We start from the raw sequence: 16,798 nt of genomic DNA on the forward strand, positions 1-16,798 counted from the left end.
CAAGCCCCGATGTATGGGGGAACTGAGAATGGGGGAAGATGTAGGTAATTTAAAACAACACTCTTGTCTCTTAAAAGTAAATCATTCCAAAATAAATCTTCAGAAAGGCAGAAACGAGTGCCTAAACTAACAGTGCCACATAGTGGCCTTGAATATTGCTGCAATCTGCACTCACATCCTCACATTCCTGTGAAGGTGACTATTTTTTCCACTATTTGCTATGCAATTAAACTTGAAAAAAATCAAGATTATAGAATAATAATCCTTGCATTTGATATAGCGCCTAATCACATTATTGAGATGCTTATTACTGTAATGTGAATTGCCTAAACTAGCAATGCCATATTCTATATTTTGTGGGCGAAATACAGCAGCCAATTACGCACAGTAGTGTCCCACAAACAGTTGTGGATTGAGTGACCAAATTATTTTATTTATTTATTTTTGAAGGGATTATAAACCCCCAGAAAGCGATCTGCCAATTGACTAACAACTGGCTACGTACTGCTAGGTAACCAGAGGCGTGTGGAGTAAGGAAACTTGCTTAAGGTTTCATCCTGCCCAGGAATCGAACCTGGGTCCTCTCGCTTGTGAGGTGACTTTAAAAANTTCAACTTGAGGGGCAACTCAATTGATTGTGAAGACTTGGGGAAGGGGATAATAATGAGAGTCTTTAAAATTTATAACTGTGAAAATTAAATGAAAATCACTGGGAATGAGTTGTCCCAAACACTGAATAGCCTACCATCACACTAGGGTAGAAAAAACACTTAAAACACTGAGACATAAACACCAGATTAAGTAAAAATCGTAAAATGAAAACAGAAATTCCCCAAACACAAAATGAGTAAACAGGCACGTGGAAAGATACCTGTGGATTTTAAACCAACTTTTTTCTGAGTATTTTTGTAATGTGAAACTTCAAGGCAATATATAGTCATTAAGGAAATGGTGGAGGAAATATTCAGCACTTGGATTGTAAATTAAAATTGTCCCTGATGTCTTAGGTTAAATTGGCTGCAACGTATCGCCCACAAATACACAGTCAATTCACTTTACAGTATATTCTGTGAAGCGCTTTGAGATGTCTAGAAGATATGAAAAGCGCTATATCAAATGCAAAGATTATTATTATTGTTATTATTATTAAAGAGTTGTATATGGTTCCCAGTGACCTCCTTCTACAATGGCTGCCATGATGAAGGAGTGTAGATAAAGAATGGCAAGGCTTGCATATAAAGAACCAGCCCTTGAGTGAGGTACCGGAAGATACCTGTTTCCACAGGTAGAAGAATGTTCCAGGTGGAAGAAAGAAGCAAATGTTTTCAAGAGAGGGGTAAATTGCAGAAACATTAAACAGAAAAAAAAACCTCTGAGGTCAATTGCATCATTCTACTTCCATGTCTGTTGAGATCAGTTAATTTACAGTAGGGATCCAAGCATAGCCCTTCCTGGCCTCAAGTTCATACTAATCAATGGCTTTAACTAATCAAGATGTTTTCCCAAGGAAATGATGCCTTTCAAATTCAATGTATCTATCATACAATACATCCTCTTTTTAAACAAAGAAAACATTACCAAAAAAAACATTTCATTTGCTGCATAAAACAAATTTATTTGCTCATTATAGCTTTTTCATCTCTGAATACTAGCAATGTTTGTCTAGTTTTAACTGGACACACTGCATCAAGCTTTTACACTTAGCATTTCTGAAAACAGAAACAATTGTATACAGCTAGAATGCTGTTCACTTTACAAAAAGGATATAGTTTTAGTAGTCACAAACTTAATGTGATTTTATGTTTCCAATACAAAATAACATTAGTTAATGAATAAGGGATTCTGATTCATTATAGCTTTCATTTAAATTAACCTTCACAGCAACCTTACCATATTCTTTGCATTTACACATAATAGTTGCTGGAATTTTTATTTAGTCATGATTTAAGATATTTGGCCAATCCTACAATTTCTGTAATGACAAAGTGATAATAAATGCAGTTTCAATGTCTATGCTTTTCCTTTCTTCATTTTTGAAATTTTCTCTTTTCTTTTCTTAACGTGTTTAGGCACCTTGTTTTTTCGTTTCTCTCGCTGAGCTTCTTTAACTAACTTTTTTCTTTCCTAGAAATAAAAATACAAATACTGTTCAGACATATATAGTCAGTAAACAGATCCATTAATAATGTCACTTCTTACATCAGTCTATTCACACACTTTGAACATCAATTGCATTGACTATTTATTGCACTTATATAGCCAGCAGCATATTAAAAGCAATTTGCTAATTACATGAACAGATGTAACAGAACAACCCCATTTTACTCTCATCTGGGTTCAATATCGGACATCGGTGTTTCCTGTGCTAAGATATAATTCAGTCTCTGAGATACTTGAATCCAGGCGACCGCATTATAACAAGTTTGCCATGAAATACTTTTTTGAATTGTTAGCAAATTGTTAGCTGTGCTCTGCAATTGATACAACCAATACAATTGATGTTCGTAGTTCAGCCCAGGAAGCTGGCTAGTCATAGCCAGAAGCCAGGTGTACTGCTTTTCCTGTAGCATAGGTCTACAAGCACCTGGTTACATTCTAAGGGGGATGTCCTGTATATAGAAGCAATAAATATCAAGGGAACACGACCTGGAATTACCATAGAAAAATTAGGGAATTATTAAGAATTTTCATTATTCACTTGGCAATTTAAAATACATATAGAGATGATCCTAAAATGGACATTTATTCAATTACTGAAATGAATGAAGTAAAGATCAATATTTGAGTGATTAAAGAGAAGGGGCTACTTGTTCCTTTTGGGATGGATCTCAACTGTGAGGTTTCCCGCAACAGAAAGAGTCAATTGATTCAAGTCTAAAGCTGGACTACAACAACAACTTGCACTTATATAGCACCTTCCACACAGTGTAGCGTCTCAGAGCACTAGACAGGGGTGCACACCTTACTGCCGACCAGCTGACCCCAGTGACAGGTTTGTCCCTCCAAGTCCTGCCAATGAGCCAGGCTGGCTATAATGTCAACAGTTATGCCGTGGAGAACTGGACACCCACAGGATCACGAGCTGGGAGTACTGAGACTCCCACTGAGGACTGATTAGATTCTGACAACCCATTGCCAAGCATATCATTTGGGAGCTTGTTCAGCCCTGCTTACCTCCCCACCCAAGGAGGATATTTATTGAATTCCTTCATGAAAGCTAATATGGATTCTACCGTTTAGAGAAGCTTACTGTAGATGCCAATCATCCAATGTTCCTTCAGCTGAGATCTTCTTACTGGAATTTCTGGCTACGTGTATTGTTTGACTCCTCTGAGCTGCAGACAGCAAATGAGCTATTTTCTGTTCGCGGGATTCAAACAATCTGACTAAGTCAATATTGCTGGCCACTACGAAGGCCAGCAAGCATGGTGAGGCTGCTCAGCGTGGCATTGGCACGCTCCAGGAGAGTTGGCTGATGAGAGTTTACACATGACAGAAATATTTGGTCTGCAAGATTTGTTTATTTTTGGCTCGGTTTGAATTCCGGATACCCAGGAGCTTACGGTACTCATACTTAGGTACAATAAGTGATGAGTAAAATCTTTCAAATTAAGACCATTTTCTTTGTTGCTAATATTAAGATAAAGTTTCCTCCCACCATCGTTGGTTTCAAAAGGAATCTTGACAGACGGGGCAAACTGACCTTTTTCTCAGGGTCATTTTCCTGCTCGTGATCTTTAGGGTGAATCCTTTCCCCATCCTCTTCAGAACCAGATTCCACTTCAGAGCTCTCATCCTCTGCAGATGTAGATGTTTCTTCATGTTCAGCATTCTCAAGTAGAGCAGGAACCTTATATGGATAAATAACAATGGATTAAACACATTATGGCTAATGAGATAAGACAAACCATCAAAAATGGACTAAAATGTAGGTACTGAATTACTGAGAGATTTGTTAGTTTGGGAACCAAATTGTGCAACAATTTTTCATTTGCTCCCTTAAATTAGTATTTTCTTTGGCCAAATTAAGTTATTCAGCTAAAGCAAAAAGTTTTACTGGAAACACACTCTTGACACCTGAAGTGAAAAGAAATCTCACCTTCTGGACACCAGACAAGTCTTTCTTCATTCCAGTCACAGTCTGATAAAGAATCTAAACAAACCACACACAGAAAATGCAATTAAAGTGTTATTATTTAAGTTTTCTTCTCACCTGTTTCTCCACTCCTGAAGATGGTGACTGAGTAAACCACAACTATACTTCTCAAATTGTGGATGTACTAGACATTAGTTAAAGACACCCATACTAAGTTCTTAGTTTAGGAAATTTCTGTGCATCTTGTACAAATAAAATGATGCTACAGTGGGGAAAGGAGAGGATATACAGGATAGAACAGTGACAAGACTGATGAGAGGTGCCCACCTCATTACGCCGCAAAATATCCTATATAGATAGTACGATCCTATATAAATTGAGTTTCAGCAGTTTTAAATCAGTTTCTATTAGCCACAAAATTGCACTTAATATTGAAGGAACCATTTTTGGAGAGTATGCATTGGTATTTGGTTTGGGAAATAGAAGATTGCATAATGGATGTTCTTCTGTGTTAGGAGCAAGATCAATTAAACAAATCACCTTTCAACAACAAGAGACAAAAACTTGTGACTGTTTTACCCAGACATTTTTCTTTAACAACCGTTAACCATAGATACAATATTTTCACACAAAAAGATGTGTACTAAATCCGATCACTTATATCATTATTTACATTGTCATGCTGTACATTCATGATCATATCCTCTTCCTTGAGCTGCATCATTGTTTCCACATCTCGTTCATAGTCTGTTACTTCATTCAGTGTCCTGGGAATATAGGCTTTTTTGAAAACCTATTGTAGAAAAAAATATTTAGGGTCAATCCTCTTCACTGGATACAATGGAAAATGATAAGGGTAGTTTAATGAGACAATGTTCTTATTCATTTGTATTTTCCAGCCAAGGCAAGCAGAATCCGTTTGTTGGGAAGAGGGGGAGGAGAGCATAGAATTAACTTACAAGTAGTTATAATTCTCTTTTCCAACGGGAACAGAAGTAAAGTTCTGTGTTATACAGGCCAACCTGGATCCAAACACATGCAGATTGCTGCTTTCCAGCACTCCAATTACTAATGGACTTTTTAAATGAATTAGAAAAGGGGTTTCTGAATAGAGGCATAGAGTACAAAAGCAATGAAGTTCTGCTACCCTTTATAAGTCACTGGTTAGGCCTCTGCTGGAGTATTGTGTCATTTCTGGGCACCACACTTTAGGAAGGATAGCAAGGCCTTGGAGGGATGCAGAGAAGATTTACCAGAATGGTACCAGGGATGAGGGACTTTCGTTATGTGGAGAGACTAGAGAAGCTGGGATTGTTCTCCTTAGAGCAGAGAAGGTTAAGGGGAGATTTAATAGAGGTGTTCAAAATTATGAGGGATTTTGATAAGATAGGGAAAGAATGTTTCCACTGGCAGGTGGGTCAGTAACCAGGGCACATAGATTCAAGATAATTGGCAAAAGAACTAGAGGGGAGATGAGAATTTTTTTTATTATTACACAGGAAGTTGTTATGGTCCGGAATGCATTGCCTGAAAGGCTAGTGGAAACAGATTCAATAATAACTTTCAAAAGTGAATTCAATAGATAATTGAAAAGGTAACATTTGCAAGGATATGGAGAAAGAGCCAGGGGAGTGGGACTGATTGGGTAGCTTTTCTAAAGAGCCGGCACAGGCAAGGTAGGCAGAATGGTCTCTTCTGTGCTGTAATATTCTATGATTCCAGGTGACATTTAACACTGTAAAAATACAGTTTAACTTCAATGGTAAGGGTTCAGACCGGCCATCAGAACGTGCAGTCCTGTAGCTCAGTGGTTAGAGCACTCGCTTTGCAAGCGAGAGACCTGAGTTCAATTCCAGGCAGAGGGCGAAACCTTGGGCAAGTTTCCTTACTCCACACAGAGCCTAATAATAATCCCTCCAAAACAAAACAATAATAAAAATTGGTCATTTTCAATCTACTGTTTGTGGGACATTGCTGTGCGCAATTGGCTGCCGCGTTCGCCCACAAATATACAGTCAATTCACTTTACAGTGTGTTCTGTGAAGCGCTTTGGGACGTCCTCCCGACGTGAAAAGTGCTATATCAAAATGCAAGGATTATTATTATTATTATATTATCATAATATTGCCAATATGCACCCATAATAGTGTGAAACCACCTCATTCAGGTGGTCATCTGTCCATTTTATTCTGTACATGTTGTATTGGGTCACTGCCTAATGCAAACCCATCAACAGCACAATAAATAGTTTAAGATAGGGAAGAAAGTCAAACAAAAGATTCACCTCTTCATCTACTTTGTCCTGATTGGATCGCTCTTCCTCTGTTCTCTCTGCACCTATTTCCATTGCCTAGAAACACAACCATAATAATAGTCATTAACTAGGGGGTTTAAGGCGTAGAAAAATATTTAGCAATAACAAACTAGGTGTACAAAGTCCTACCTTCTCAAGATAAGCATCTAGATTATCTTCCGTAATTGAAGGATCTATAATAAACTCAAAGAGCTCTCGTACTGTCATCACAGCAACATCATGTTTACGGAAAAATTCTGTGAACGTATCGAGAGATAAAATAATGAACATCATTTCCACCTAGATTTATGGGAATGCACTTCTTGTTGATCTCCCTTGCTCCACAATTCATAGCTCCAACTCACCCAAAACTCCAACGCCCACATTCTCACCTGCACCAAACTCTATCCCCCACCTGATCGCTTTCAAGGTCCTTGTCTTCAGACAAATGACTCCACTCAGGCACATCCTTTATCTCTGTGATCTTCTCCTATCCTAATTCTCTGCTTGGCCCTTCCACTTTGATTGACTAGAGCTCACTGCGTGTGCCCACCCTTACTGCACCACCATCAGTGGCCGAACTCTGGAATCCCTTCCTCCTATTTGGTCACTCTCTAACCATGCAAGCCCCACCTGAAAACCTTCCTCTTTGAACCATCCAGTCCACTTCTCCCAGAATCATTGGTTAAACAGATAAAATCTAAATCAAACCAGAAACAACTGATAGTTTTCCCCTCACCATTAATGTTCAGACAATCCTTTCGAAGAAACTCCAAGGCATGTGGGTGATCGTGCTCCACTGACTGTGATACATCAATGATGTATATTCCCCCATTGTGGTACCTTTGGGATTAAGAATTAAAAATGTGCCAATTACCTGCTTTCACAAACTTTTAATCTCCAATTACTTTTAATCATAGTCAGACAAGGATAGTTAAACAGTTATATTTCCTCTCATTATCAAAGTGAAAGTCGACTATCTTATTTATCAAATGAGTCACATACTTGTAAAAAAAAGTCATTCAGTGAAAGTATTACAATAATTTTTCCCTTTGATATAAATTATAAACACTCGACATTACTTCCAAAATTCAAAATATTTTTGCAAATAGTCCACTGTATTTTTAACGACATTTGTGGTGCAACTGTCAAAAAGCACATTTGAACCCACAAATTGCATCACTTTTGACTGAATCATGAGTAACAAATGCTTAAATAACAATATCAGATTATATAAGTATTATTTCCATGAGGATTTATAACCATAAATTGTTTACAAAAAGATTACAAAAGCTATTGGAATAATGCCTTCAGTAAAAAATATTGTGTGCTGATTATCACTTCCTCAATCTAAGTTGACATTTGTACCTACAAACTTTCAAATACATATCTAATCATTAAATAATAAACCAAAGAACAAGGCATTCCAAGCAAATATCGAACAGTAACTTACAGAATGTTAAATTCACTGAGATCAGCATGAACCAGTCTGGCATCCTTATACATTCTCCGCATGTACTGAATGACGAGCAAATAGAGCTCACGGACCTTAGATTCAGTAAGATGGGCATTTTTCAACAATGGTGCTGGCCTGCAAAGTAAAACGATTAAATACGGAATACTGTTTCTGTGTACAGGATGATTACAGTGATAAGATGTAAAAAGGTACATTGGCATGAACAATTACTGAAACTTATGCAAGAAAGTTTGGAGCAGGATTACTGAAAGCATGTAAGCAAGCTACAACATGAAATATTTAAGGTGAAAATCTTGATGTACAAATAGCAAGTAAGTAGATAAGTAAATAGCACAGTTCACATAGTTCATTTCTGGTCTTGCCACCGAACGTTTAGAACAAATACATACACATATTTTAAAGAGAAACATAGTTAGCTATTTACTATCAATAGAGGACATCAACCAATGCCCGCTATTGATAATAAATAGATTTATTTTATAAACAGTGTTTTACCTGTTTCTAAAAGACTGTCACACACAACACACATAGGTCATTTGATGCACAAATCACTGATTTGAGCTTATTGCCAATTCAAAAATTCTTAAATTATCTTCAATTAGAATTAAATTTAAAAGATTAAGAAAGTACATAGATTATACATAAATCAGTGAACATCAAAAAGAGATTAAATAGATTTATAGTTTTCTAAAAGAGAAAATCATGATATTTAGAGGAAAGGGAAATTCTAGGAGAGTACTTTAGAGTAACCCTCTTCATGCATACTAAAAAACAAAAAAAATTGTACATTAATGAACACCTTAACTTAGGGTTTCACATTCCTTACTAGATGTCTATATAAAGGGACACATTGAACTCAGTGGGATACGCACAACTTGAGTCCATAATTATGCTACCAAATCAGAATGATGTACTGAAGTATATTTATCTCTTATATTCTTCAACTCCTCTAAAATACTGTGCGAGGGAAATGCTTCTAACAAATGCTTCTTCTAACCCTCTTAAGGATTCTTTTTTCTGTCTCATCCGAAACTTTGAATTGAACAATTTAATAGTTTTAGATAAAAAATACTCACATATCATCTTTACCAATAAAACCCATAACAAGAACATGACTCCTAAGCATGATTGGTTCTGGACATGGGATTTCTGCTGTTTGTAACCTGCATTTAAAAAAAACATTAAAAAAAACATTAAATCCTCACTATAACAAAGGTATGAGAAATAATAATAATAATCCTTCCATTTGATACAGTGCCTTATCACATCATTGGGATATCTCAAAGTGCTTCACAGAATATACTATAAAGTGATTCTTTATATATACTATACTATATATTCTTTACATATACTATATTTATATGGTATATATACTCTAATATATATCATAGTAACATATATAGTAATATATATAGTATTATTATATATACTTTATACATACTATAATATACTATAAAGTGACTGTTAATTCTTGTTGAGGAATTCCATCAAGAAATATAGTCAATCAGACCCCCACCCCTCCAAACTTTTTTTTGGTACCTGATCAAATTTCGCATCTCTTTCTCTGCCCACGTTCTGACCATTTTTCTTGGATTGCCTTTACAATATCCACGACGAAATCTGCAAAACAGTTATTATTAGTTTTCTTCAACAAAATCAGCAATTTTTTTTAAAAAAAGGATCTAACAAATCCCATTGTTGTAACTAAAACATGATTTACATTTTAAAAGATTTCCACATCATTCATCACTTAAAACTATCCAGTGACAGTCTAATTTATTTTCACAAATAAAATGCCAGAGACCTTATTATTATTCATATTATTAGTAGTATTAATGCTTTTAATATATGTACACTTATACATGACTGAATACTCTGTTTCCTGTTTCAATCACGTTAAGAAAATATACAAATTTAAAACAAAACACTTGCAAAACTCTCACCTAAATTCACCACTGACATATTTATCACGATCTTTGAACATTAAGATAGAGGTTTTATAAATCTTTATTGCTCTGCTCTCTCCACGACTTGTCGTTGCATGATATACATTTGCCTATTAGAAAAATAAACAACATTTTACAAGGCTTGAAGAAACAGAAGAACAAGGGTTAAATGGGCTTAAAAGGTTATAATGAAGAACCCTATTCTTTTAAGTAAACATTCATTGGGAATATTTTGGTAACATTTACAAGGAAGGTAAAGGAAAAGAAACATATTTTCAGCATTATGTCAAATTCAATAGTATCCTACTATATGCATTTTCCCTTGTTAAATGGCAAGACCTTTTTTGATTATTTTCATAAAACAATCAAAATTTAAAATATAGGAGGAAGAGCACTATTTGTCATTATTGCAAGTGACTAGAATTTTACCTAATCTAATCCAAGTTAGCAATCTAGATATATGGCATACATCTGTGGTGCATATTTACAGAGACCTGGGTTCGATTCCTGGCAGGGTGAAACCTTGGGCAAATACTCCACATGCCTAATAATAATCCCTCAAGAAAAAAAGAATAATAAATTGGTCGCTTCAATCCACGACTGTTTGTGGGACACTGTTGTGCGCAATTGGCTGCCGCATTTCACCCACAAATATATAGTCAATTCACTTTACAGTCTATTTTGTGAAGCGCTTTGAGACGTCTAGAAGACGTAAAAAGCGCTATATCAAATGCAAGGATTATTAAACGTAGTGGTACTCGCCACTCTTACACAAATTAGACCAAAATTCTCACCGACCTCTTTTCCTGTGCTGATACATCCATTGATTTCCGAGACCACGCCTCTGCTTAGCATTTTAAACAGAATCATTCGAGTTCTTGGATCTAATACCTAAGAATTAATAGTAAAACTTCAGCTTTGTAGTACAGCATTGCTTACATCTTTATATATTGCAGAGGGCACGCCAAGGGTGGACTGATCAAGACAAGTTAACATTTTCCTTTATCAATCTCTTCCTGATTAAAAGCAGCATTACAATTTAATAAGCAAAATGTGCCATCATGTTTCTGTAGGCAAATCCATCAACATCATCATCAACAACAACAACTTGCATTTATATAGCACCCTTCAGGCAAGGTACAGTTTCGCTGCACTTAGTAAGCAGCTCTGATTACCTGCTCCACAGTAGCTCGGTCAGACTTATCCTTAACTCGATACCTAAAAATAATGCAGAAACATACAATTTTATGAAGGGCTTTAAACCAGTCCAAATATATTGTATCCTGCAATCATAACCAACCTCCCAAGTATAATAAAACTATAAGGCACAAGCACATTTTGATTTAGATTTGACACATTTTTATCAACCAATTTTAAATTTGCTTTGTTGCAGGTTTTACTTACATTTCTGCATGCTTCTGTCTTGACTTTTCAGTTACTCTGCTTATCACAGAATCAGCAAAATGTAGCTTATCTGAGAACATAAATCAAAAAGAAAGTTAAATAATCACAAAGTAATCTTTATATTTGACAACTGTATTCATTATAATTAGGATCTGTAATTTTTGACAGTGGTACCATAGTTCTATAACCCCCCGTTCTTCCCCTGGTCCCCCACCAAATAAATCATGTACCATTCGCCAGCTGAATAGCTGGGAAAGTAACCTGCTCCTAGAGTCTGACAGTATTAACTGTAATTGGCCTTGTGCTCTTTCAGATCAACTTTGTTCTCGTCCACTATTTCTTGAGTTGGGTACCACCGCATGTTCTGATAGCTCCATTCTTGACAAGTAATGTCTACACAATGAACACTGGTGGAATATTCAACTCTGGGAGACATCACTGACAAGGCCAATGTTGTCCTCCACAAAAAACACTTTGCAAATATTCCTACTTCCTGTATAAGTTTGGCTATTGTTGAAACAATAATTTAACATTGTAAATTTTGTTTTCATTGGAAAATCCAAATTAGATTGAGTTTTATTGGAGGATCTCAACAACAAAGCATGCATTTGAAAACTTCAAGTCATTGATTTGGAACATTAAGTGAACATATCAGAATAGTGAAGGTTTAAATAAAATCTATAAAATAACCATTTAGATAGAATGCGAATGTTGAAGCAGCAATAATTTAAATTAGTAATATGCAGCCTACATGCAATGTTTCCATTTTGTTAAAGTGTACATGCCATTTATTTTAATATTCTGATGATGCTGCTTAATCATGAGAGTTTCATAATAAACTTACCAAGATTAATTTTATGTTGAAACTTTCCAAGAGCTTTGTCATTTGGAGTGGACATCTTTGTTGGATTGGAAGGATTCTGTCTGTTTGCCTAAAGTGACAAAAATAGCAGAATAGATTTCAGTTGTGATGTTAGGTTGCCAATAAAATGAAACAACGTGGAAATAGGCTATTTGGCCCAATTGTCAGTGTCGGTGTTTATACTCCATGCAACCCTCCATCCCTCCTATACCAGGAAGCTAAAATACAGGAACGTATATACCATATTGTACCTAGATCAAATGTCTGTCAAATAAAAGCTGAAATTGTGCATTTACACAAAAGGGGCACTCGGAAAAAAAATGCATAAATTATTTAGGTTTGTGAAACAGTCCATCTTACACTGCAATTTTACTTCACTACTTGAGGTTGGGTATAAGACAGTACCTTTAGTTTAACCTCTAAGATTATAATGTTTAATGTGGCAAGTGAGAACAGAATCATCTGATTTCAGTATACGCGTGACCAGTATAGTTTCATCTAGGCATTTTTTTGCCCAGTATTCCTTCAGTTTTCTACGGTAAACAAGATAATAATTTAATGCAATACAAACTGAAGCCAGAATGATTTGCATTACCTGCTGGTTGTTTCTCCTGACAGCAGCGTAGCGTTTGGTAAGGTCTCCACTGCACTGATCCCAGTCCCAGGCTTCATCTTCATCACTTTCAATATCTGCTTCCTCATCATCTGGATAATTCAGCTGCAGATTTTTTATTTCTTTCTCCGTCGTTCTCACTGCCTCAGTTTGTTCAGGACAGCTACTGTGATTAAAAACAAAAAAAATTAAACTAATGACAGAACTGTATTATGTTTCAGTGATCAAACAAATTGTGACTTTATTGAATAAAGTTTATTTTTCAAAAAAATTACAGAACCAACACTAACAATTCCAAGTATTAACATAACATTATAGCAAAAAACAACTGGAGTCTGCAGCGAGAGGGAGGAGGGGGCAGCTCCTTAAAGTTGCTCCTGGCTATACAAAGCTTATTAATCACCTGTTTTGCTATTCGGGGCTTATTATTTCATTGCCTTCTAATCACTGGACATTAATGCAAGACAAGTAGATCAAATGAGCAAAACTCAAACATTAAGGGGTGAAGGAAGGTCAGGAAAATTAAAACTTCCAAATTTAATGTTGAATAGTAACAACATGCTCCACAACTATGACATGGATGCTCACTGTTTTCTCAGTGAATAGGGTTTGATGTTATTCAGACAGTAAGGGGAAAACAGAAGTTCAAAGGTACTTCCCGGTGATTAATACAGAGCAGACAGAAGCAGCATGGTAACCTGCTGCCTTCTCGGCATCTCAGAGGTGAAATGACCTGTGATGCACTTTGAGACATAATGTAATGTACATTATATATACTGTATATATATATTAAAAATAAGGTATATATACACTATATATACACACAATGGATGAATTATTATTATGTCCATGATGTCCTATTTATCTATAAAAACAGGAAACATTTATGAAGTGCTTTAGATACCCTCAACTTAAGGGTTATAAGCTTGTAAGTTTTCTTTTACTACAGAATTAACAAGTAGACAGACACAGACAGACAGACTGACACAGACAGACACGCAGAGACAGAGACACAGACACACATTGAGACACACAGACAGACAGAGAGACACCCAGACAGACAGGCAGGTACAGACACGGGCACAGACACACAAAGTCACATAGACAGACACCCAGACAGACATAGACAGAGACACACATAGAGACACACAAAGTCACATAGACACAGACAGACAGACTGACACAGACAGACAGACAGACAGACACACAGATACACAGACAGAATTGTGTAAATGTTGGTCACAAGGGAGAAGCTGAATAAGTAAAATGATTCTCCAAACATTTGCCTTTTGCCTGAGCTCTGGCACGTCTGTGACACGAGATACGACGATTCAGTCACCAAAGGAGCTCTGTATTCTCTCTCTCCCTGTCTATATATATATATATACACTGTACTGTATATCACTCTCTCTCGCCCTGTTTATATATATACTGTATTATATATTACACTCTCTCTCCGTCTATATATATATATACACACACACTATATTGTATATCACTCTCTCTCCCTGTTTATATATATATACACTGTATTATATATTACACTCTCTCCGTCTATATATATATATACACTGTATTGTATATCACTCTCTCCCTGTCTATATATACACTGTATTGTATATCACTCTCTCCGTCTATATGTATATATACACTGTATTGTATATCACTCTCTCCCTGTCTATATATACACTGTATTGTATATCACTCTCTCTCCCTGTCTATATATATATACTGTATTGTATATCACTCTCTCTCTGTCTATATATATACTGCATTGTATATCACTCTCTCTCCCTGTATATATATATATATATATATATGTACACTGTATTGTATATCACTCGCTCCCTGTCTATATATATATACACTGTACTGTATATCACTCTCTCTCCCTGTCTATATATATATGTACACTGTATTGTACATCACTCTCCCTGTCTATATATATATATATATATATATATGTACGCTGTATGGTATATCACTCTATCCTTGTCTATATATATATATATATGTACGCCGTATGGTATATCACTCTCTCTCCCTGTCTATATATATATGTACACTGTATTGTATATCACCCTCTCTCCCTGTCTATATATATACACTGTATGGTATATCACTCTCTCTCCCTGTCTATATATATATGTACGCTGTATGGTATATCACTCTCTCCCTGTCTATATATATATATGTACGCTGTATGGTATATCACTCTCTCTCCCTGTCTATATATATATACACTGTATGGTATATCACTCTCTCTCCCTGTCTATATATATATATATACACACTGTATTGTATATCACCCTCTCTCTCCCTGTCTATATATATATATATACACTGTATGGCATATCACTCTCTCTCCCTGTCTATATATATATATACACTGTATGGTATATCACTCTCTCTCCCTGTCTATATATATACACTGTATGGTATATCACTCTCTCTCCCTGTCTATATATATATGTACACTGTATTGTATATCACCCTCTCTCCCTGTCTATATATATATATATATGTACACTGTATGGTATATCACTCTCTCCCTGTCTATATATATATATATATATGTACGCTGTATGGTATATCACCCTCTCTCCCTGTCTATATATATATATACGCTGTATGGTATATCACTCTCTCTCCCTGTCTATATATATATATACACTGTATGGTATATCACTCTCTCTCCCTGTCTATATATATATATATATATGTACGCTGTATGGTATATCACTCTCTCTCCCTGTCTATATATATATATATACGCTGTATGGTATATCACTCTCTCTCCCTGTCTATATATATATATACACTGTATGGTATATCACTCTCTCTCCCTGTCTATATATATATATATATACACTGTATGGTATATCACTCTCTCTCCCTGTCTATATATATACACTGTATGGTATATCACTCTCTCTCTCCCTGTCTATATATATATATATACACACACACTGTATGGTATATCACTCTCTCTCCCTGTCTATATATATATATACACTGTATTGTATATCACTCTCTCTCCCTGTCTATATATATACACGGTATGGTATATCACTCTCTCTGTCTATATATATATATATATATACACTGTATGGTATATCACTCTCTCTGTCTATATATATATATATATATATACACTGTATGGTATATCACTCTCTCTGTCTATATATATATATATATATACACACTGTATGGTATATCACTCTCTCTGTCTATATATATATATATATATATACACTGTATGGTATATCACTCTCTCTGTCTATATATATATATATATATATACTGTATGGTATATCACTCTCTCTGTCTATATATATATATATATATATACACTGTATGGTATATCACTCTCTCTGTCTATATATATATATATACACTGTATGGTATATCACTCTCCCCCTGTCTATATATATATATACACTGTATGGTATATCACTCTCCCCCTGTCTATATATATATATACACTGTATGGTATATCACTCTCTCACTCACTTGTCGCTCTCCACATCCTCAAACTGTCCGGGCTCGGGCTCGGGCTCGCGCTGCTCTGCGAGGACACCACGCGACATCATGGCCGCTCTGCTCTGCCCCGTCCCCTCACCCTACGTCACCCCGCCAGGCGGGGCCTCACCCTACGTCACCCCGCCAGGCGGAGCCTCACCCTACGTCACCCCGCCAGGCGGGGCCTCACCCTACGTCACCCCGCCAGGCGGGGCCTCACCCTACGTCACTGCGCTCTCAACCCTCCCCCAATGTGTCCAGGTTGCGCGGGTTCACGCCCAATTGGGCGGTGTTCTGTTGTATTGTGCGTGAAACAAAATCAGCTTTGGGCTGGTGCCTAACCTTTTAAGACATTTTTAGTTTAAATCTGCAAAATCGTGATGCTTCTTTTTTACTTTGAAGACTTTTCTTATAGAGTTTCAGAAGCACTGACCTAAATTGGCCACTCTGCTACCCACAGGAGGAACACATACTGTTGGGCCAGTGTTTGGTGTATGTTGGGCTACAAACGTATTTTAATTTCAGGCAACTCTGCCCTCTGCCCCCAAATCCCCTCTGATTGACTGGAAATTCACACAATAGTAT

At 36.2% G+C, this 16,798-nt stretch overlaps 1 protein-coding gene across 2 annotated transcripts; it reads right to left on the reverse strand.

The window, feature by feature from the left end:
- Positions 1 to 1,597: 1,597 nt before the first annotated feature.
- riok1 (RIO kinase 1 (yeast)) lies at positions 1,598 to 16,374 on the reverse strand. Of its 2 annotated transcripts, none has more exon segments than NM_001292777.1 (17): positions 1,598 to 2,124; positions 3,704 to 3,850; positions 4,100 to 4,153; positions 4,770 to 4,889; positions 6,381 to 6,446; positions 6,540 to 6,646; positions 7,129 to 7,232; positions 7,843 to 7,980; positions 8,943 to 9,029; positions 9,406 to 9,486; positions 9,810 to 9,922; positions 10,611 to 10,703; positions 10,988 to 11,030; positions 11,217 to 11,286; positions 12,061 to 12,148; positions 12,674 to 12,857; positions 16,205 to 16,298. In NM_001292777.1, coding segments are annotated over 17 exon segments (1,689 nt in total). In that variant the 5' UTR covers positions 16,285 to 16,298; the 3' UTR covers positions 1,598 to 2,010.
- Between the last annotated feature and the right edge of the window lie 424 nt (positions 16,375 to 16,798).

This window comes from Callorhinchus milii, unplaced genomic scaffold (genome assembly GCF_018977255.1).
Source record: "Callorhinchus milii isolate IMCB2004 unplaced genomic scaffold, IMCB_Cmil_1.0 Scaffold2, whole genome shotgun sequence".
Classification (NCBI taxonomy): domain Eukaryota; kingdom Metazoa; phylum Chordata; class Chondrichthyes; order Chimaeriformes; family Callorhinchidae; genus Callorhinchus; species Callorhinchus milii.